Source organism: Typha angustifolia, chromosome 1, assembly GCF_048772165.1.
Source record: "Typha angustifolia cultivar Huaian chromosome 1, ASM4877216v1, whole genome shotgun sequence".
In the NCBI taxonomy this organism is placed as follows: domain Eukaryota; kingdom Viridiplantae; phylum Streptophyta; class Magnoliopsida; order Poales; family Typhaceae; genus Typha; species Typha angustifolia.
In genome coordinates, this window is record NC_133239.1 from 7,868,491 (window position 1) to 7,892,008 (window position 23,518).

A 23,518-nucleotide genomic window follows, 5' to 3' on the forward strand; every position below is an offset into this window, starting at 1 on the left:
TCCGTGGGTGGAAGTCACTACAACCGTTTCTCTCTCCTCTATTGGGAGAATCTCTTCTTCATCATCTCGCCGTGCAGCCATGGATCTGGTGGTCGTCATAGAAAATGCTTGTTCGAGGAATGGTGGCTCTGATACCAAGCTTGATACGATCACGCCTCGTGCTATGGAGCTCTAATACCAAATTGATACGATCTCCCCTTAGGCTAAGGTTCGATCTCTTCCAATTTCCTGATCTGGACTAGATCTGATACGAAACTTTGAAATAAGATCCCAAAATATGCCGCCATCGAATCGACGTGAAATTTTGATATGTTGTAGCCTCATAAAAGAGCTTTCCAACAAATCAAGTTTCAGGCGAATCGGGGTTGGGAATCTCGAGATATCGTTCGTTTAGTGGACGAACATCAGGATGATCTATTTTAGATCCGTGGATGGAGGCACGTGATCCTAGGTAATGGTGGATGGTGGATGACCGGCGTTAATGGGGTGGCACCGGTAAAAAGTGGTGGTGGAAGGGTTATGGTTGATGGAAGGGTTAGGACAAGTATTGGATAGATTGGAAGAAGGGGGAGGAGAGGGCCACCCCTAAGGGACTAGGGTGATTGGCCGGTCGAGGGAGGTTAGAAGCGGCGTTGCCGGGGATTGAGAGAACGGGAGCGAAGAAGACGAAAGAGGCAAGGAAAAACTCAATCTCAATAATCAATAATCAATAATGACTTTGGTTGTCATCCACATCCTTTTAAAGGCTAACCAACAACTCAAAATTAACCCTAAAAATACAATTTTCGTCGACCACGTTCGAACTCGCCCGACCGCATTCGAACGCACGATCGAACGCGCCTCTCGGTATTTGCGAATGCGATGCAGGCGTTCATAGTGTGTTCGAATGCACAATGCACTCTCTTCACCCACGTTCACAACCCCGTTCACAAACCGCGTTCGAACTCACTCCATCCGTGTTCGAACGCGACTTACAGAAAACTTATTTTAATGGAAATTAAACACTAAAACATCAAATAAAAACACTCCTAAAGTAAATCCATGCTCGAGACGATGTCGGTGAAGTCCGAATCGTATCATCCCACATGTCGTTTCAGCTAGGACACATGGAAAATTGGATGAATTTTGGTGTCTGGTGGAAGGAGGCGGTAAGTGACGGTTCCCACCTTTGCCTCAATCTAGTATGGGCTAGACATGATCATCGGGCGGGCCGGGCTGGATTCGGGCCAGGCTTTTCGGTCCAACCGAGCTTAAGTATTTATTCATGGCCCGACCCACCAATCACTTCGGCCGGGCTAAGTTTGGCCTGACCAACCAATCATTCGGCCCAACCCACATTTTAGCTATTTTTAGAATTGTTTTTACTATTAGCTTATTTATGAAAAATTTATGTTCCTCCATTTAAAAAATAATAATAATAAATTAAAAAATTTTAAATGTGTGCTTAGAAAAGATGTAAAATGGTATAGTACAAAAATGTCCATTGGTTTTTCACTGTAGCAGAACGAGCGGGTTACTATAGCAGAATGAGTGGGCCTAGTTGCGGGCCAAACGGGCCGGCTTTCGAGCTGGGTCGGGCGAGCAAAGGGTTGGCTCATGTCGCCTATGGGTAGTTCGGGCTCGAGCTGGGCATGGGCAGACTGGGCCGTTTGATCAAGTCTAAGTATGGCCCATTGAACTTGGCTGCTAGCTTGATGTTCTACCATATTTGAACTGAAGACTATCAATAAGGATGGAGTTTGAGATAAACATAATCTCCTACTTGATACTTCTTTTTGGTCCTATGACGATCGGTGAAGGACTTCTCCGAGCTTGGGCCTTGGATAATTCAGCTTGCAATTACCGAATCATTTGATTCCTGGTTTGTAATAAGATCCACTAAAGCTACTGAAGATATTGGATCAACAGTTAAGGCTAATTAGAGGTGCATATCTGTTGAGTGCTTGGAATGGAGTAATATTAAAGCTGTTATACACCACTTAGTCATGCAGCGAAGATAGAATTCCAAGCAAGCATTTACCCGGTCTGTTTGGCCATCCTTTTACGGTGACAGGCTGTGCTGGAATGAAAAGATAAGTCCGAGCTTCCTTCCAAAGTTCCAAGTTGCAAGTCGCCCGAACCATTGCGTTGAAACGTAATATCAGGCTTGCCTTCCATAAAAATAACACCTCTCCTCTTTCTTCCCACCAAAGATACGATGGCTTGTTTATCCTTGCTATCATCGTCGTCGACAAGCCACCACAACTCAAACTGCATCACTCCAATCCCATTCCCCTTACCTTCCTATCCTTCTTCCTTCGTTATCAAATGGAGGAGAGAAAGGTTGAATCCCGCAGCGGCCGTACGATCTCATCCCCAAAGGAAGAGCAACGGCATCGACAGCAGCAGCAGCAGAGAGAAAGAGAAGGGAAAACAGAGGGATATAGAGAGGGAGGCGAGGGAAAGGCGGGAGGAGGTCAACCGTAGGATTGCATCCAAGAAGGCCATTTCAATAATCCTGCGGCGGGAGGCTACCAAGGCTGTCATCGAGAAGAAGCGCGGCGGCACCAATTCCAAGAAGCTCCTACCTCGGACCGTCCTTGAGGCCCTCCACGAGCGCGTCACTGCGCTCCGCTGGGAATCCGCTCTCAAGGTTCATTTCTTTTTTCTACGCCCTACAAGATGTTTGTCAATTTGCCTATGAGGAGTAGAAATTAGTACCTCTTATTTCTTGATTGGCTTGCTGTGGGGGATGCATTATTTGTCTACTTCCGAGGTATTCTAAGTCTGGCTTGGGTTAGATTGTGTGAATTCATGGGTCTTATTCTGATTTCATTTCAGTTACTAAATGATCTGCCACAGCTAAAGAATTGGATGTCTAAGTGAACGGTTTGTATGATGTAACGATGCATTCCCAACTGCAGATATTTACCTTCAATGATTCTCCAGAAAATCTATTGTGCTGTAAAGATAGGTGATACTACTCTGCTATATTAAAGTATGTCCTGGTTTGTGAAAAGGTGATGATGCGCTGGTAATGCTAGAACAAATTATGAGTCTATTAGGCTCCTTAGATTGCCATTTGTTTCTATCTCGTAAATTTCTTGGCCAGAGTGAGAAAGTATTTGTCTCAAACAGGAAAAGAGGTAGAATGTTCACCGGTACATGTACAAATAAATTATTTAGTAATAGATCACAATATTCACTCATATTTCCTCTTAAATCATTCAGTTTGAATGCAAATATTAGGTACTGTGTTGTACTAAGAGTTCAGAGACTACTGGTATTACAGTAGGATTGAGTTCAAGTAAGGCCGTGCTAAGATGTGCTGGTCTGCATGGGTGTGTACTGATCGGCAAAGGTTGCATGAGGTCTGAAATGAATTTTATTGATTTGGAATGAGTTTTATTGATCTAAAATGAATCCATTAGAATGGTAAACCTCAAATATTTTGTGGGACTTTTTTTTATTATGTAACAAATATGGTATCTCATGTGGAGCCCCCAATCTTAAGAAGCTTATTGTTCGCATCTTCTCCTAGATGACCTCATCTAATGGTTGTGAGTGTAATTTGTCAACTTTGCCATTGATTTATACCAAAATCAGAAATTGTCCTTCATATGCATGCTCGGAGAAATTAGTATATATCCATTGCAATACTATCAGCGGATGACTTTTGAAAATTATTAATAATATATGACGTAATATTCTTGTGTTATTCTTATGCTAACAAATAAAATCTTTGATCCTCCCTAATATTATTCTACGTTCAATTAGGTATTAGTTTTAGTTACTAAATTATTATCAATTAATAAATGTATTCAATCATATTATGTGTTGAATAATGTTTTTGTTTTAATGATTGTTATATTTTAATAAAATAAGTCATTTCTAAAAAAAATCTAAGAATAAAAGACTAATGTATACTTTAATACATATATTCAAACTACAAATTAAGGATTGACGTGCTAATACCCAAAAATATCTTTGAATACACTAACTTTTTTATTAAAAATGTGTCAAAGGCATGCTAATGGGTGCCAGTGGCATGTAGGGCGTGCCAAGGGCGTGCCAAGGGCGTGCCAAGGGCGTGCCAAGGGCGTGCCAAGGGCGTGCAGGGCGTGCCAAGGGCGTGCAAGTTAGCACACCCTGTGTTGACTAGGGATTTACATAGCTCATGCCTTCAGCACGACCATCGTTGATCGAGTTTCTCTAGTCACTTTGTGTAGATCTATAAGGCTAATAATTTATGTCATAACAGGACATTATTCATCTTATAAGGTTTAGCTACGTAAAACATGATTTTCAGTTTTGGCCGATCCCAAGCCGTTTTGGTCAATACTCGATTAGTTTTGGGAGGGATGGATCAGATCTGATAGCTAACGTCCCCTACCAGCCTCTCTCTCTCTCTCTCTCTCTCTCTCTCTCTCTCTCTCTCTCTCTCTCTCTCTCTCTTTCTCTTTTTTCTTGGTTCTCATCTCTTCCACTGGCGATCGAGTAGATCTCCGGTGACGTTCTCCGACCAAGATCCAACGACTTCGACCTTCGGCGATCTCGAGTGAGTTATTTTTTTTATTTTTTTAGTTTTTAATTTCTATTTCATTCCCTCTCTCTTTCCTTCTCCCTTTCTCTTCCTATTGTTGCGATGTTGTTGCTCTACTACTGCTGCGGTGAAGTAGCAGCAGGTGTTGCCTACTATGGTGAAGAGCAACAACTGGTGTTGTTGAGCACCTATTGCAACTATAGAAGGGGGAAAAAGTAACAGAGAAAAAAATTAGAAAAAAAATATTGAGAGGTTTTTCTTTCTTAAATTATAAATTATTTTATATTTTATTTTGATTTTGATTTATGTTTATTTATATAGTTAATAGTGAAAAACTAAAAATTGAATTGGCTACAAAAGAGAAGTCATATGATACTGACATCGGATGACAATGTTGCAGAACTATTGGGCAAGATAAAAAATATGTTAAATATAACTGGTGTGGAAAGAAAACGAGTGGTGGTGTTAGTCTTTGAAAGAATATTTGGTTAGAAGTCAACGAAATATAGCAGCTTGCACTGAGGTAGTCGGTCGTAGAAGTTAGAAATCAAATGTTGATTTATTTAATTAGTAAAAAGAAAAATTAACAATTTACATAATAGAGAGAGTCAATGATTCGTGAAGAATTGATGCATAATTTTGTACACATTAACGATGATAGTAGTAAACAAAGTGGGGATGATGATGAGGAGAGACAAATGAGAAGGGTAATGAAAGAGAGCAAATATATGCATAGAGAGGAAGAAAAGATGAGAAGAAGTAGTGGTGGTAACTTTCGGATATCTAGATTAGTTTATATATAGAGAGAAAGAGAATATGAAGGCAACAGTTCTACCCTTAAGACTCCTAATATTATGATGAAATTTAGAAATATTCGGTCAATGGATGCATATCTTTAGAAAAAAAGTGGGCGGACACATTTATATCATGATAGTTCTCAAAAAAATTAAAATTGCAAAGCACATTGATAGAGCTATTTTTAAATTATTTTTCTACAATAATATATTCTTTCAAATATAGCTGATAGTCCTTATTATCACACTATGGTGGATACTATACAATTAATAGGGCCTAGTGTTTTGCCTCCTTGTTCAAATAATTTTGCTACTAAATATCTTAACTCAGAGCTAGATGAGCTTTATACTTACATTAAGATATTTAAATGGTATTGGGATAAATTTGGTTGTACACTAATGTGTAATAGAGGAATTACACAAAATAGAAAAAATATAATTAATTTTTTCGCATACTTGAGCATGAGAACAATATGATGCAAAACGTGGTGGAGAGAGATGGGAGAGGAAAGTAAGAAAGAAATGAATGGGGTTTCACACATTCACCCTAAGAAATGGTTTCACACCAAAATTCTCTAGAGAGCAAAATCACATATACTTTCATTAACCTCCAAAGAAAATATAACGGGTCTATATATAGACCTACAATGAAATTAAGTAAAAAAACATCCTACATAGGAAATAAATAAAAATCATAACCAAATCCCTATAGGAGGGATCATCAACTATCGGCGCCTCCTGCGCTGGTACATATGCCATCGAGTCTTATCAGTGATGTCCGCATCATTCTCCTCGGCTGGAAGAGAATTCGACTCCGTCGAGCGTGCTGCTCTGCTGCTCTCATACTGCTCTAAGGTATCAAGGTGATACACCTCTAAATCGTGGCGATACAGCCACGTTTCATCAAATGTAGGTCGTCCTTTCCAACGTACTAGATACCGTTGGGTTCCACCTTCTCTAGTTGAAATAATCTCATCATATAAAATTTTATCAATTTCGTCTACTGTGTTAGGTAGAATATTGGGAAGTGGAGATAAAGAGGGTCTCTCATAAACAGGCTCATTGGTAGGCTCAGTATCTAGTATGTTATCTGGGGTAAAATCTGGACCTTTATAAGCTACTAGATCCTCAATATTAAAAGTAGAGCTGATGCCGAAATCATTGGGGAGATCTAGAACATAAGCATTATCATTAATTTTCTTGAGAATTTTAAAAGGTCCGGCACTTCGTGCATGCAACTTTTTGATAGTTTTAGGTGGGAATCGTTTTGGACGTATCCGGACCATCACATAGTCTCCAAAATTAAATTCTTTGAATCTCCTTAGATCAGTTCGAATTTTATAATTAGTATTATTTTGAGCAATTCTGTTACCGATTTCTTTATGCAAGTCATGAATATGTGATGCGAATGCAGATGCAGACTTAGACAACCTATGATAATGGGATATAGGAATGAGATCTATTAGTTGTTTAGGTTTGTAACCATATACTACCTCAGTTGGACTTAGACCTATTAATCTATGAAAAGAATTATTATATGCAAATTCAACAGTTGGCAGTTTTTGATCCTAGTCTCTTAAATTCTTGCCAACAAGAGTTCTTAGTAGGTTACCTAAACTCCTATTGACTATTTCAGTTTGTCCGTCAGTTTGTGGGTGGAAAGCGGTTGAATATTGAAGCTTGGTTCCCATCTTATGCTATAGGGTTTTCCAAAAATAGCTAGTGAATTTTACATATCTATCTGATACAATAGTTTTTGGTAGCCCGTGCAGCTTAACGATTTCACCAAAATAAATTTTAGCAACTCAAGAGGCGTCAAAAGTTCGAGAACAGGGTATGAAGTGAGCCATCTTTGAAAATTGATCCACCACCACAAGAATGGGATCGTGCTTTTGGATGGTCTTTGGAAGTCCAAGTACAAAGTCCATACTAACATCTTACCAAGAATAATTAGGAACAGGTTGAGGCGTGTACAATCCCGTATTTTGCTTTCGTTGCTTAGCGAGTTGACATACATGACATCAACTAATAAGTCTCATAACATCTTTCTTTTAGCTTGGCTAGAAAAATCGATGTTCCGTAGCTTCAATAGTTTTCGCATGACCAAAATGTCTAGCTAAACCCCCAGCATGCAATTCCCAAATTAAAAATTCCCTTAATGAGGTGCTGAGAATGCATAACTTTTGAGACTTAAATAGATAGCCATCCTGCAAGATAACCATCTATTTCTTGAGTCGCTCCATCGCTTAATAAATTGTAAACTTCATGAAAATACGGACATGATTCATAATCAGTTTTGATTTTATCAAACTCTATTACTTCTGCATTCATCCTTGAAAGAAGAATCATGTGACCACTCAGTGCATCAGCCGCTTTGTTGTCTGCTTCAAACTTGTGTCGCAAGGTGTACGTATAGTTCTGGAGAAATTCAACCCACTTGCCGTGTCTAGCGTTAAGCTTCTTCCGGGAGTTAAGGTAACGAATAGCTTCATGGTCAGAAAAGATTACGAATTCTTGAGGGAGCAAATAATATCTCTAGTGGCAAACAGATTGAACCACAGCATAAAATTTCTTATCGTAAGTGGTATACCGTTGTCTAGTTTCATTCAGCTTTCACTAAAGTAGGCAATTGAATGACTTTCTTGACTCAGGATTCCTTCTATACCAACTCCAAAAGCATCACAAGTAACCTCAAAAACTTTAGTAAAATCGGGGAGTCGCATGACAGGAGCTTCCACCATTTTCTTCTTGATTTCAGTGAAAGCTTTAGTGGCACTTGTTGACCAGTCAAATTCACCTTTCTTGAGGCATTATGTTATCGGAGCCATGATGGTACTAAACCCCCTGATGAACCAACGATAGAAGGTAGCAAGCTCGTGAAAACTTCTCACGTCTTTTATAGTACGGGGTTCAGGCCATTCATTTATAGCTTTGATCTTATCAGGGTCAGCAGACACTCCTTTGAATGAAACAATGAAACCCAAGAAAATAACTTTGTTTGTCAGAAAGGTACATTTCTTCGGGTTTGCATACAGTTGCTCTTTCCTTAAGACTGCGCAAACTAGACGAAGATGATCTATATGTTGCTCCTGAGATCGACTATAGATAAGGATGTCATCAACCATCCATTTATATAACCTATCTTTTGTTTTAAATGCAGTCTTTCATTCATTGTCAGTATACGAATTTAGTGATAGCCACTTTTTAAATTTATCTTTGAAAAGATCGTGGCCCCTGTCATCATGTCCAACATGTCATCTAACGAGGAATGGGAAAACGATATTTTATCGTTATTCGATTAATGGCATGGCTGTCAACGCACATGCGCCAAGTTCCATCTTTCTTTGGCATTAACAATGCGGGAATTGCACAAGGACTTAGTCTTTTCTTCAAAGTCTTTTTTTAATAATTCGTCAACTTGCCGTTTGAGTTCAGCATGTTCAGTTGGGTTAAGTCTGTAATGAGGCAAGTTAAGAAGAGATGCACTCGGGACGAAATCGATAGCATGTTAAATATTTCTCATTGGTGGCAATTTATCTGGGAGATCCTCCGGAAAGACATCCGAGAATTCCTCAATCACGGCAGTGGCTTTAAAAGGAATCGATTCATTAGGCTCGTTCAGAATTTCTCGAGCAACAAGAATCAGAATAGGAGTTCCTATACTCATCTCGTGTTCAATGCTTTGCACACTAATCAAGCTGACTTTACTGTCCGAGTGGATGGGATCATACTTCTTTTCCACCTTACCACTTCTAGGCTGCGATGGAAGAATTTTGATTTCTTTATCCTTGTGTTCAAACATGCAGATATTTGAACGACCATAAATATGCACATCATTATCAAATAGCCAAGGCCTTTCAAAGATAATTTGACCCACATTCATAGTTAATACATCGCACCAGATTCTATCCTTATAAGTTGTGAATTCAATTGGAACCAAACAATACTCTTTTATCTTAAGCGTGGTTGAATTGATCGACGAAACCTTATAAGGATTAGAATGGGAAACCACTCTCAGGTTTAGTTTTGAAATAATGGTGGAGGACACGGCATTTATACAGCTCCAACTATCCACAATTATTTTGCAATTTTTGCCTCCAATTTTTATGAACATGTGGAAAATGGAGCTACGCCTCCAATCATCATTGACTTTAGGTTGAGAGAGGGCACATCTAATGACATGTAACCTTATGAAGTCTATGTGCCTCAGGCATCCTAGAGTAATTTCTTCCTCTTCGTCTTTAAAATCTCCTTCTTCACCGTCTACATGGTGAACATATCCATCAAAGTCTTGTCTTCTTCGAAGGGTTCCTCAATTAAGCTTCTTTTATACAGGTTTGTACAATTTGCAATATGTCTATAGCCTTGACACTTATAGCATTTGACCTGGGGATTAATCTTAGAAAAGTCTTTCTCGACGCTCTTACCCTTGTATTCTACCTTGGATTGTGAAGGACTAGGGGTAGATCGATTAAAAGATTGATTGGTAGATTTGGCTTGATGAGGATGATGCAGAACAACGTCTTGATTGTAGAGTTGAGAAGAAAAAGTAGGGAGAAATAATCAAACCCGAGGAATCCACCAATCGGGGTGTCGGAATCCACCGACGTTGGAATCCACCAACAAACACTCAATAGGCAAAAGCTCTCAAAATATTCATTAACCCATAAAAGATGATTACAAGCCTTTATATAGGCCAAATAAAGTAAAAGACAAAAGATGAAAATAGCCCTAGAAGGTGACTAAAAGACAAAAGACGAAAAATAGCCCTAGAAGGTGACTAGTCACAACCCTCGTGAAGCCAAAGGGCCACGGGTGCAGCCCTTTTGTGCTTACGAGAATAAACGTGATGAAAAGTGGTGTCCCCACCAGAGGACCTGTGGAGGATTTATAAATTTAAAGTCTTGTCTCGTAATTTCTTGAGATGTGGTTAGATTTAGACTCCTCTAAGTCTTAAACTAAGCTGTAGGCTTTTTTCAAAGTATCAATATTACAGGCAAAAATTTCACTTTTGAAATCTTCGCGCAGGCCAACCCTAAATCTGGACAAGATTTGCATAGGGGTTTCTAATTCGATCACGCTACATCGAACTAGCACTTTATCAAAAGCCACAACGTAACCCTTAGCTGACTTACTCCCTTGGGTAAGTCGGTTCCATCTATCTAGAAGATATTTACGTTTTAGCTCATTTTTCATGTCAACCCAAATTTCAATTGGAAGCTCACCTCTAATCTCACGAATAGTCTCAACGTTGGTCCAGTATTGATTTGCTTGCCTAGTCAATTTTGTGGCAGCAAACCTGACCTTTTGGATTTTCGACATATCATACTATTTAAAGTAATGGTCCATGTCTTTGATCCAGTCCAAGAAGTATTGCGGATCTAAATGACCATCAAACATCGGAGCATCAACTTTGATGCGTCGAAGGTACCGTTCACAGGATCTCGCTCATTTCCTCGAAAGTGTTGACAAGATAAATGAGTGGGAGATTTATCACGTTCAAGGTCAAAGCGGTAATTATTTTGAGCGGCGTGCACACGGGGTCTTTCTACCCTATGTAGTCGTTTATCGGTCACCCGTTGATACCCAAGCAAAATATCCTGAGTATCTCTGACTTATTGAGCTAAGGTACCTAGTTGACTTATAATATCGTCGAGCTTTTTAGAGTATGATAGGATTGTTTTTTAGAGCACTGGGTTCTAAGCATCATTATTTACAAACTTATAGTGATTATGATGATAAAGACTACAAAAATTTATAAGAGTCAGCTTAATATTCATCAAAGTTTTAAATTTTGAGTAAGTCAATACATCTTTTAAGTTTTTAGACTTTATATGTATAATTTTTATTTTTATTTTTTCTAAATTAATAGAAATTTTTCTATACTTTTAAATAATATCTAGAATTTTAAATAATTAAAAAATAGTCTGATCCAATATGAGTGGCCGATACGATCAATGCTTATCATTTTTTTCGGACGGTTGATACCGATCACGACCCTGATCACGATATCATTATTGACATTTGTAGAGAATTGAAATCTAGGATGTAGAAAATATCCCGTAGAAATTTAAAATTTAAAATTTGTAAGCATTCAAATTTCAAAATATTTAAAAAATAAATAAATTAATAAACCAATGCTTACCGGCAGCATGTATATCTCTATATAGTTATTTATTCCACCTGGAGTTAATCAATTTTCACTATTTCTTACAACTTTTGCCCACAATTTTTTTATTGACTCTTTTGCTAAGTCCATAGCCTCGTATAAGAAATCATTTCAGACTTGTTATCACTATCTATAAGTCGTAATACCTTAACAAGAGGCTCAAATATTGCGGTGGTAATTATAATATTATGCCAAAATGCATTTTCAAAAGTCATATTCTTCAAAGCTTCACCTAAATTTTGATTTTTAGGTTTCATATTCTTAATTTTTATAGACCATTTTGCTGATGTAAATACCCGTATAATCTCGTTTTTATATCGTATTATGCTCTCCAATGCCAGAAAATAAGTGGCAAATCTAGTGAGGCCAGATCTGATAATTTCTCTTTTACCAGTCATTTGTTTAAGCAAATTAAGAACCCAACCATGATTATATATGAAATTTGTCAACCTCTGACCTTCATGTATTACTATATTAATTTCAGGATCTTCGGTAATATCTTCCAACATGAGATCAAGACAATGTGCAGCACATGACGTCCAATATAAATGCCGTCTTTTCATCATAAGTAATTGTCCATCAGTTTTATAATTTGCCCTATTATCAGTAACCACTTGGACTATCTTTTTTTCACCAATTTCTTCTACTATCTCATCCATCAACTAAGAAATATAATTTGCACTTTTAAAATGAGCAGTATCACGATCCGAAATAGGAATCATGACCGGCCATGCATCTCAATATGCTTGAGATACACGAAGCCTTATTAATACTTTCTACATGTACGATGGCAAAATAAATAAATAAAATGAAGATCTGCTTTATTAAATTTAAAACTAATTGCAATAAACATAAAACAATGTTAATGTTTTTGAGTCTCTAACCGAAATAAATAAAACTTTTAATCTAAAGTATAAAATCTAAAAGAGTGGAAAAGTAAATAGGTGAATCCTAAGTGGAGGTGGAGTCCAAGTACATCTCGCTCAGTCGCCCTGCTGACTATTACCTGAGATAGATAAATAAATACAAAAAAAGAATCCATGAGCCAACAACTATAGCTCAGTGAGTGGAATCCACTCGAAAACCAAATATATTTTAAAATCATAATAATGCTGAATAAAATTAAACTAAAAGCAACAATATTCATTACAATATACAATAGGCATGCTCTTTAAATAATAACAATGATAACAATAGAGAGAGTCACAACTTGTAACCTTGCACGGTTTCAACATATTAACATCTTTTCAATATTTATACTGTCATATGTCTCAATGGGTCTAAACCCTGTGGATTCATATCAATTAGAAGTCACCTTGAGATGACGCTCGGGACTTTTCTTCATAGCTGATCTGGTTAGGGTCATCAGATGGTATCATTATGTGATCAACACACTGTCTTTTCCGTTAACCGTTGAGAGAAGTTAGAGTCATCTAGGAATTTTCTCATTCATCCTAGGACTGTTCCTTAACCCGCTAGAGTCACCTAAGAAAGTCACCGCAGTGATCTGATTTAGGACTTTCCTCTGGACTTCCAGATAGACTTGAGTCACCACGAAAAATCGCAAGCGATTTATACCGGGACTGTTCTCTAAGTCGTACCAATACTAGTCTCATATTTCTTTCACTAAATTTAATATTTGCACAAAGTATGGTGATGTATTGAATATAATGATTAAATGCACATAGAAAATATAATAATTAAATTTTTGCACGTATGAAATAAATAAATTTGCACATAGAAATTGTAACAATTAAATTTTTTCACGTAAGGGTGAAATAAATAATTTGCACACAGAAAATTTACATGGTCTGACAAAGGTACGAAATATAATAAAATAAATATGTGAGTGAATCCACTCACCTGAGTCTAGGCAAGACAACTGGAATCTCAAATCTCTAGCTCACGTACTAAAATTCACCACCTTTAATAATAAATAATAATAAAATTTTCAATTTGAATAATATCAATATTTCTAAAATTTAAAAAAAAATTAAAAAGAAGTAAAATGGGTTAAATTACCCATTGGATTGGGTTGGGCTACTTCTGGCCCAGCCCATTCCAAAAATGGAACTAATCAGGTTGGGCCAAGACCTAGCCAAAAAGGAAATGGATTGGGCTACGGTTTAGCCCACAGCCCATCCAATTTCATTGGTTCGGGTCGGGTCTGTGGATCCAAAATCCACACCCGAACCCGAACCCGAACCCGAATTCAAAAGAAAAAGGGGTTGGCTCGGGTTAAACTCGAGCCCAACCAACCCCTTCTTTATTTCTCCCTTCTCGCATCTGACGCAAGGAAGGGAAGAATCGAGAGAGTGGCCGCCGTTGACTCTACCTACGACGGGTCACAATCGGCTCCCTCTCTCTCTCTCTCTTCGTCGTCCTCACGACGTGGAAGAGAACCTACCACCGACGGTCGACACCAAGGCCGACGTCGATTGGAGCCACGAGGGCTCTTCCAGAAGGCATCCATGGCGCAAGGCCAACGACTTGGAACTCTTGAGAACGAGCAGCAGCAGCCTGAAGCCACCGGCCAGCGAGAGCTGTTGGCAGAGCCGAAATCCCCAAATTAGGTATTTCTAATTTACTTTATTAATTTAAAATTAAACTTGAGGGGTAGGAGAGGGCTTACCAAGGAGTCACGTGGTGGTCTCCGTTGGCTCCGGCGGTGCTCCGACAGGCCGATTGCACGGCGTGACTCCGACGGTGAGAAAAGAAAGAAAACGAAGGAGAAGAAGAAGAAAAGGGAAAAGGAGGCTTGGGTGGGGGGGGGGGGCGGTTGAGGAGAGAGAGAATTAGGGTTTTTATTTATAGGGCAAAGATCTAAATCTGAAACAGATTTGGATTCGGCCGATCTGTTGCGCCTCGTCGCGTGCCGGAAAGGGAGAGGGGAGGAGCTGCACATGCACCTTCCTTTCTCAACCCCTATTTTTTTTTCTGGTTCTTACAAGCAGTAACATCGACAGACTTCAAAAATATTGTCCCTATGCTTGAATACATTAGAAAATTAATTATATTTCTTTTGTTTTGGATAGTCCACCTATCACACATTAGTATACAATTAAATTCATTCCAATACTTTTTAAGAGTCTCAATATAAATGTGAAGCTCATCTATCTCTGAGTCAAGATATTTAGTAGCAATATCTTTTTAACTAGGAGGCGGAACAGCAAGCCCTACTGACTGTATAGCATCCACCATAGTGTGATAATAAAAACTATCAGCTACATTGAAGGGAATATGATTGTAGAAGAAAATTTTAGAAATAACCTTACCAATATGTTTCTTTGCATTTTTTATCCCTTTGAGAGCTATCTTGATAGTAATCTGTGTATGACCCATTTTTCTCTAAAGATATGTATCCATCAGTCCACTATTTTCAGACTCTACTATAAAACCCTTAACATTAGGAGTTCCAGAACTATTGCCTCCATATTCTCTTTCTCCCTACATATAAGCTGATCTAAATCTTTGAAAGCTACCATCAGGTCCACCACTGTTTCTTCTCATCTCGTCCTCTCTTTGTGTATTTCTACTTTGATGACCCATTTTCAAAAGAACGCTGATTTCAATCTCAACAAAGAAAGGAAAAAAGAAATGAAAGCAAGATTGCTTGATCCTATTACTCTTTTTGAACCATGTTAGTGTTCTCGCATTATTGGTTGATAGAGAATTTTGTGGTAACACATATTGGTGCAAGAAGAGATCTTATGGCGTCCCCAAGCTCTTGTCTCTTCTAGGATATGTGTTAAGTTTATGCTTGGTAAGGTAACCATTCATAGATCCAATGAGGCATATTGGGACAATGGTGACTAACCTACATCTAATGGTTCTATATTATGCTGTTTCTCTTAGGCATGTGCTGGCAATTTGAGTAGGTTTAGTAGTCACTCTTGCCTATTAGTAGACTTACTTTATTTTTGAAAATTAATTTTGTTATTAGTAGACTTAATATTTGCAGATATTACCTTCAGACTTGTTCATTGATGACCTGCATCTTTGCTAATGTTGTCAAGAAACCTGTCTTTTCATGAGAAATTTGATATTTTTGTTATTATTTGGTTCAGGTGTTTGAATTGCTGCATGAACAACTATGGTACAGGCCAAATTCTGGCATATACATTAAACTCATTGTGATGCTTGGGAAATGCAAACAACCAGAGAAGGCTCGTGCACTTTTCCAAATGATGGTTGATGAAGGTTGTATCATAAATCATGAATCATACACTGCCCTTCTATCAGCCTATAGCAGGAGTGGCCTCTTTGATGAAGCATTTACCTTACTCAACAAGATGAAGATTACTGATGGTTGCAAACCAGATGTTCAGACCTACTCCATTCTTATCAAGTCCTGCCTGCAAGTTTTTGCATTTGAGAAAGTTCAGACCTTGCTGTCTGATATGCTGAGCGAGGGTATCAGACCTAATACAGTAACATACAACACTCTACTTGATGCTTATGGAAAAGCAGGAAGGTAATTTATCAATCCTATATATGCTTTTACTTCTTACTCATGCATCAAAAATTATTTTTCAGGTCATTCTTTTACCTGCCAGAAACTGTAAGCTGGAATGCTTGAGCCCATTCTTATTCATGCATAATTTGCAACGAAAACTAATAAACTATTGATGACCTAGATCATTTACTTAGCAGTGAGATGGACAATCTATGGTTCCTCATAGTTTCTCCCCGTAGATTACTTTCATTCTCTTTTTTCTTCTTTGATATTACTAGTTAATTGATAATTGTATGATGCACGCCTCAAATCCGCTTTTTTTTATTATGTAAGAGAAAGATAGCCAATGTTTGACAGGCCTCGTGTTGACTATTGGGTGTCCAAAGACATAAAATAAAACTAGTTTTGAGTTGTGCTAGGAAATAATATAGGGACTTAGTATATGCACTTGGAATGTTCATCTTTTGGTTCTACCATACATTAGATGGATTGCAGCAGAATTAACTCTTTGGTCCAACAGATTTCTAGTTGCATGAATCCATTAGTTGTATGTTACAATTATTCTAGCTATATCATCTGTGACCAAGCTGTCATCTTTTCTATTTCCTTTTCTTTTAGGTTTGCTGAGATGGAATCGACACTGATGGAGATGCTCTCTGAACAAGATTGTAAGCCTGATATCTGGACCATGAATGCCACTCTCCGAGCCTTTGGTGGCACTGGACAGATTGAAACTATGGAGAAATGCTATGACAAGTTCCAGAGCTCTGGTATCTCCCCCAATATTAAAACCTTCAACATACTTCTTGATTCCTATGGCAAAGCTAGAATGTATGAAAAGATGGGAGCTGTCATGGAGTACATGCAGAAATACTACTACTCTTGGACAATTGTCACTTATAATGTGGTCATTGATGCATTTGGGAGGGCAGGAGACATGAAACAAATGGAGTATATCTTCAGATTGATGAAGTCGGAGAAAATTAAACCGAACTGCATTACACTTTGTTCACTTGTTAGAGCATATGGTAGGGCAGGGGCTATCGAAAAGATAAAAGCAGTTCTGAGATTTACTGAGAACTCTGATGTGATGTTAGATACTGTGTTTTTTAACTGTTTGGTGGATGCATATGGAAGAGCAGGGTGCTTGATGGAGATGCAGGAAGTGCTGGAGATGATGAAAACACGGGGCTGCACACCAGATAAGGTAACCTACAGTACAATGATCAAGGCTTATCTCAGCAGAGGGATTGATGACCATCATGTTCAGGATCTGTATGATATTAGAAAGGAGTACATATCTTCAAGAGAAGAACCTAATTTGCTTGGTTGATGTGGAGCTGAATTTGCAGCATGCTCTTAAAGTACATTCTTCCATTATTTTTGTTCTTACAATGACAACGAAAATACAATATTACAGTTCCATTGGAAATGTTGTCTCAATTTCATCCATCTTTGGTGGTATCACAGAGTTTGAAGGAGCTAGCAATAGTATCTGTCTTCTTGTTTCTCCCTGTGTTGGTTACTGAATTATGTGGATCTTCTGACTGTCAAGATGGACAAGAAATTTCTAAGGTTGCATTTTTTACTTCATTGGATTTATCTTATGAAGCTTCTCTATTATTGGTACAAGGCAGAAGCTACTATAAAGCAGTTGATTGCTGACCTAGGAAGGGTTGTGGCTTTTGCTTGCAGAAAGATACTTCGAAGTTTGAGTTGGGGAGAGACTTAGAAATAATCTTGAGATACATGTTGAGTAATGGATGCCAAAAAACGGTCAGTTGTTAAGGTGAACTTGGGATTTGGCTCTTTGGTACTCATGGAATCGACGCAGTAAATGTCTTGTAACAGATCATTTAGTGGCAAATGTGTTTTTATGAATTCTTGGTGACATCTCACGTGATGTATATATAACTACTTAAGTTTCAGTCATTGGAAATTGATTTAGAGCATCTTATTTCATCGTGGTATTACTTCTTTAGCTGCAACAGATCTTTTTCGGTTCTCTGCTCATCTTGTTAGCACTATTATTTCAACCCCTTGTTTTATTTTTATGAAACAATAGTCATCGAGCTGTCAACAAGCTAGCTTAAATTGACGACTGGAAATCCAGTTTGTTCAAGCTTACAATTATTCAGCTAATCTTGTCTCATTTAATGTGAATAGTCCTTAGGATTATTGATTCCGGTGCATCATTTATATGACAGGTATAGTTTCTTTATTCTATTCCTATCAGTAACTTTCTGGAAGAGGTAGTTATTGCAAATGGCTACATTGCTTCCCATTTCTTGAAAGATAGAGATTACAATGTCTAACATACGCAGATTTCTGGTGTCCGTTAAGCGGTGTGCTTATGTTCCTACTGTATATAATGATTTTGCTACAAATGATAGTTCTTAGTTTGATAGCTATAGATAACAATGATTTTTAGGAGTAGTGATGATGAAGTTGAAAACATGGGCTTACTACTGGGGTTCTTATAGCTATAGATAATTAGTCATATATAGCGCCATCAAGTATGAACAGACAATATTATCACTAGATGACTATCCCTTATTATTATGTTTGTTATATGAATTATTGCTTTGTATGAGAATGTTGAGATATACCATTTATGACTATGTGAGCAAAGATAAATGTTATTGGTCTTATATTCTGTGTGAGCTTATCTTAACATATTAAGTATTTGATTAAATTTAAGATTTTATATGCCTTTTTTTTTATATGAGATAGTTCTCTAGCTAATCATTTTTTTTTGTTTTGGTTTTGTTGTAGCTATTTGCTTGTTTGCTGAAGAATAAGGGTCCTTATTAGTCAACAGTGTAGGTCTCGAGCTTTGGAGCTTGAACACCTTGGTTAGGCGTTAGAACACTAATACTCGAGAGCAAAAAAGGGTTTTCGGCATACGAACTCCCACTTGGCTGTTTGAACCCTCGACGGAGAGGCCTCGCCTAGAGTAATGTTTTCTAGTCTTTTGTTAAGTCATTTGCTTAAGAGTATTTAATTATTGTCAGTCAAACCAAGCCATTTGGGTTAGGTCAATTGAGTTGCAGGTAGCCACCTACAAATAGTTGTGGTGTGCGCACATGAGCAATTACTTTTGAGAAATTAATAATTCTTCTCCTTGTCTTTTCTATCTTCTACTTCAATCTCCCTCAATCCAGCCGAGCACCATTGTTGGCGGAGCTCCTTTCTTTTTCACCTAGTCGCCTCTATCGACCCTGAAAAATGACTTGCTCTCTTCCTCCTCTTCTCTGGTGTATCACCTTGACATACCACACGCATCCATTAATCCACCTTCATCAATCCCTAGTCGAGCTCCACCACCTCTACCTCTCGGCCACCCTTTTGTCGATCCATTCTGATTTATTTAACCTTCATCCTGAATTTATCAAATCCCAAAACATCATTTTGATCCAACTGTTAAATCTCAAGGACTGTCTTAACTTTAAAGGTTCATGGTAGACCTAGCTTCCAAACCAGAGGTTGGATCGTGAATCGAAGACCATATTTGGACTTGGCACTGCTTGGCTCCCTTGTTTACCACATGCTTCAGAAATCAAAGGTGACGGGTCCCAAGTTTTGCAACCACTGAATGACGAGCACAATGTCCACTCCTTGCAATATGAAAGGGTACAAATCTATGCTAATATTGTTCGCACCTAAATTTCAACCTGGCAGCACAAGCAATCCGCTCATAGCTTTATGCAGTCTCCAATAATAACATCAAATACTGGGGTCGATTCAATATTTAGTCCCATCTATCTCACTAGCCTAGAAAATTATGTGTACTCTCGGAATCAATTAGGATGCGTACACAATTCTATCTAAGGAGACCGTCCACCCGTAAAGTCTTTTGCGCGGTTGTGCCTGGGTATGCATGCATAGAAATCTCCACGTGAATGTCGCCCAAGCTCTTCTCCACGATCTCCTCCTGGACCTCCTCAACATGCTCTCCACTTCCATCATTGTCCTCAGTCTCCTCGAGACCGTCGATGAGCATTACACTCCCAATCGGTTTGGAACATCAGTGACCAAGCGTGAAATGCTCATCACAACGTAAAACCAGTCCTTTTGCCCTTCGCTCCTCCATGTAGGTTGGTGTGAGAGTTTGAACGGGAAGTGGCGTGCCTCTTCTAACATCCGAAGACAGTCTCAAAGGTGGCCTCGGTCCAAGTGGAGTAGCTGTTGTCCTCGGACCTGCTGCAAGTCCAGCCATCGCTTGGTTTGCAAATTGGCTATCTCAGCTTGTCCAACTTGTCCACATTGTTTGCCTTAAAGCCTTATGCTTTTGCTCCATTCTCATAGCTTTCTCAAAGGCCTCTTCAATTTAGTGTGTTAAGAGCTTGCACGTCCGCTCTAATCTTCTCCCGCAACCCCGAAGTGAAAGTGTTTTTCAATGTCGAGTCCGACCAAGGTGGTACGCAGCGGCTACTCATCTTTCAAACTCCGCTTGATACTTCGCCACTGTAGTTTACTGCACCATCTTGGTTACCAGCAAAGTCCTTACAATGCGGTCCTATGTCATGGTCAACGATAGGAGGGGCGATCGTGGTCCAGCTGAACTAGGAAGGGAGGTAGTAGGTTGTCGATATGGGTAAGTAGAGGTGTTAGTAGTGTGTGGAGGTGGAGAGATGGAGAGAGAGCTCAGCTAAGGAAGAAGGGATGCCGTGACTAGAGCACGGGCTGAGGAAGAAGGGCTGCCATGACTACCGAGGTGAGCTGGGGGTGTGAGGCTAAGTTTAGGTTGGGGTTGATGGGCTCAGTTGGTGGCTTTGATAGGATTGCTGCCGAGAGAGAGAGAGAGAGAGAGAGAGAGAGAGAGAGAGAGAGAGAGAGAGAGAGAGAGAGAGAGAGAGAGAGAGAGAGGGAAATTAGGGTAATTCTCATTGCCCTCTTGGGGTGCTCACCACACCATCTTATAGTGGCTATCCCATACTAGGTTACTTGCTCTCCAAGCAACCCTAGACTAGACTCAACTCAACTAAACCAATATTGACTCGACTAGACTAACTCAACCAACCTAACTTGACTATACCAACCAGCTCTAGGCTAGTTCACAATAATCCACCATGCTTCCACCACTTTGACCTCATGGTGTGAAGTTAAAGAAAGCGCTCGGCTATCTTAGACTCAAGCTCCCATGTAGCGTCATTAGAGTGCCGACCAAACCACTCTACCATAATCTCTATTTGTTGTAACAACCTATTCTTAAAAAAAAAATTCATGTCATGACGTGGCCAGCCACAATGTGCCACGCACCCCCAGCCGCCGGCCCACCGACACCATAGCTCCGATGGGCCCGCCGACACCATAGCCGCAACGTTGACGTCCCCACCGCCTTCTCTCTCTCTTTAAATCTCTCTCTCTCTCTCACACTCTCTTTCTCTCCTCATTGTTGGCACTGACCCACTGCCACCTCCCTTGGAATCGCCGATGCTGGTGAGCTCTCTCTCCTCTCTCTTGTTCTCTCTTCTTTTCTCTCTCTCTTTCTTCCTCCTTAGCTCGGGTTCACTGGAGCTGAGCCGCTGGCTGGCCAACAGCAGCCAGTGCCCTCCTTGCCGACCCGGGTCTGCGCCCTCCTTCCTTCTCCTCTTCTTCTTCTTCTTTCTTCTTTCTTATTTCTTATTTCTTCTTTCTTCTTCCTCTACTTCTTCTCTTTCTGCACAGTGCTGGGTCGAGCCCAGCACCGGTGGCACCACCAGTGTTTTATTTATTTTTTATTTTATTTTATTTATGTTAGTTATTTAGGTATTTCTTTCTTAATTAATGCAAATAGATTATTTAGACATTAATTATATAATATATACTCTTCAATATAATGATTATTAATTATAATTTGTATAATTAATGATTAATTAGGTATAAATATAGGTAATACTTATATTTATTTATTTATTTATTCCTCTATTAGATTAATAGATAGATTTATAAATTTAATTATCAGATTTATATACTAATATTCTTATGAGATACATTTTAAGTAATTCTAATAATTTTTTAAATATTATTATTTTGTAACAAATAAAATAGTAGGCTTATTTATTTATTATTTTATAAAGTAATGACTACATAGTCCCTAATGAATCAAGATAGAGTGAGAACCACAATTTAATTAGGTTTTTATCTATATTTATATTTTTATTTATAATTAAAAATCTAGCTAGTTATAAAGATAAGTAGAAATTCTAAAACCTAATAAATCATCATATTTTACATGAACGGATTTTAATTAGATGAACGGCTAACTTCTTCCTAAAATATTTTCAGATCCTGAACCCTCTTATGTGAGACCCTGTGGACCCTGTCGATGAGTTGACGTTTAATTGACGAATGTGAGAGATACGTGGTTTGTGTCTTCTAATCGGATTGTAAGTAGTCTTATCCCCTAGACGCCTTTCTCAAATTAGGTTATATTATATATTATGTACATGCATATTTGGCCTCCAACATAATTATATGATATTATCTAGAGATGATTACAGTAGAGCATATTTTTATCATGCATATAATTAGGCTGATCTTAGATATGAGTATGATGATGATAAATAGAGATGATGAGAGATCATTATACTGTTATAATTTATGTCCAGTTGATCTATAGCATGAGTATGCATGAAATAGATTAGCATGGGTATGCATGTGTTGACTACATGGTTGGAGACTACATTCCATCATTTTCTTCTTAATTCCTGTTCCACCTAAATTCCTATTATGCATAAACTTGTTATTGTACTAGATATATGCATATGATCTGTCATTTAAAAGGAAAGCATGAAATGTGATTGATAGGATAGTTGATAGAAAGCGTGAGGATATCCGAGTGGGCGCGAGGGTTAGGACGCACTTGGTGGATGATTGATCACTCAACATAGTCACGATCCTGTAGCCTTACGTCTGAGGTTGTTAGTCTGTGTGCACAGCAGATATTCGGACACATGTTGTTCGCTAGGGCATATGTAGCGAGTTATCCTCACGAGGTTTCTATCAGCTAGAAGGGTGCCCAGTCTGGATAGATGTTGATACCCCGGCAGGTGGCAAGGTATGATTATATTTGAAATACTCTTTGCAAGTGGCAAAGTATGCTCTGAGCCTTTGGGCATGATGTTGAGACTGGGTATTGGGTATTGACTGTGCATAGTAGTCTAGTATGATGATGACAAACAGAGATGACATTGATAACTAAGATATTGATAAATGCATATGATTTCATTATTATCTGATTACCTGATTATCGAGTGGTCAATATACATTATATATAGTTGCATTTGATATCATAGCATTGTCATAGTCGGCATGCATCATGTGTTATATTTGAGAGAGAATTATGATGATAATATGACATGGTGATCTATTTATTCATTGTCGATGATTATCTACTTTTTATTTATATATTATTGAGGATACATTCATATACTCATTTATAACATGATGCTCTTTCTGATTCATATTATCTAGTACATGATTTACTCTCTATTTAGCATCACTGACTTGGGGTAAGGTCTATTCACTGAGCCTTTTGCTCATGACTCTCTTTATTTCTTTTTGAATCCCCTTAGATATATGGTACGTCATTG

At 38.5% G+C, this 23,518-nt stretch overlaps 1 protein-coding gene across 1 annotated transcript; it reads left to right on the forward strand.

The window, feature by feature from the left end:
* Positions 1 to 1,988: 1,988 nt before the first annotated feature.
* On the forward strand, positions 1,989 to 17,944 carry LOC140758702 (uncharacterized). Its single transcript, XM_073094959.1, has 3 exons — positions 1,989 to 2,632; positions 15,553 to 15,959; positions 16,560 to 17,944. Exons 1-3 carry the CDS (start codon positions 2,198 to 2,200, stop codon positions 17,272 to 17,274), a joined length of 1,557 nt encoding a protein of 518 aa, XP_072951060.1. The 5' UTR covers positions 1,989 to 2,197; the 3' UTR covers positions 17,275 to 17,944.
* Positions 17,945 to 23,518: the final 5,574 nt, after the last annotated feature.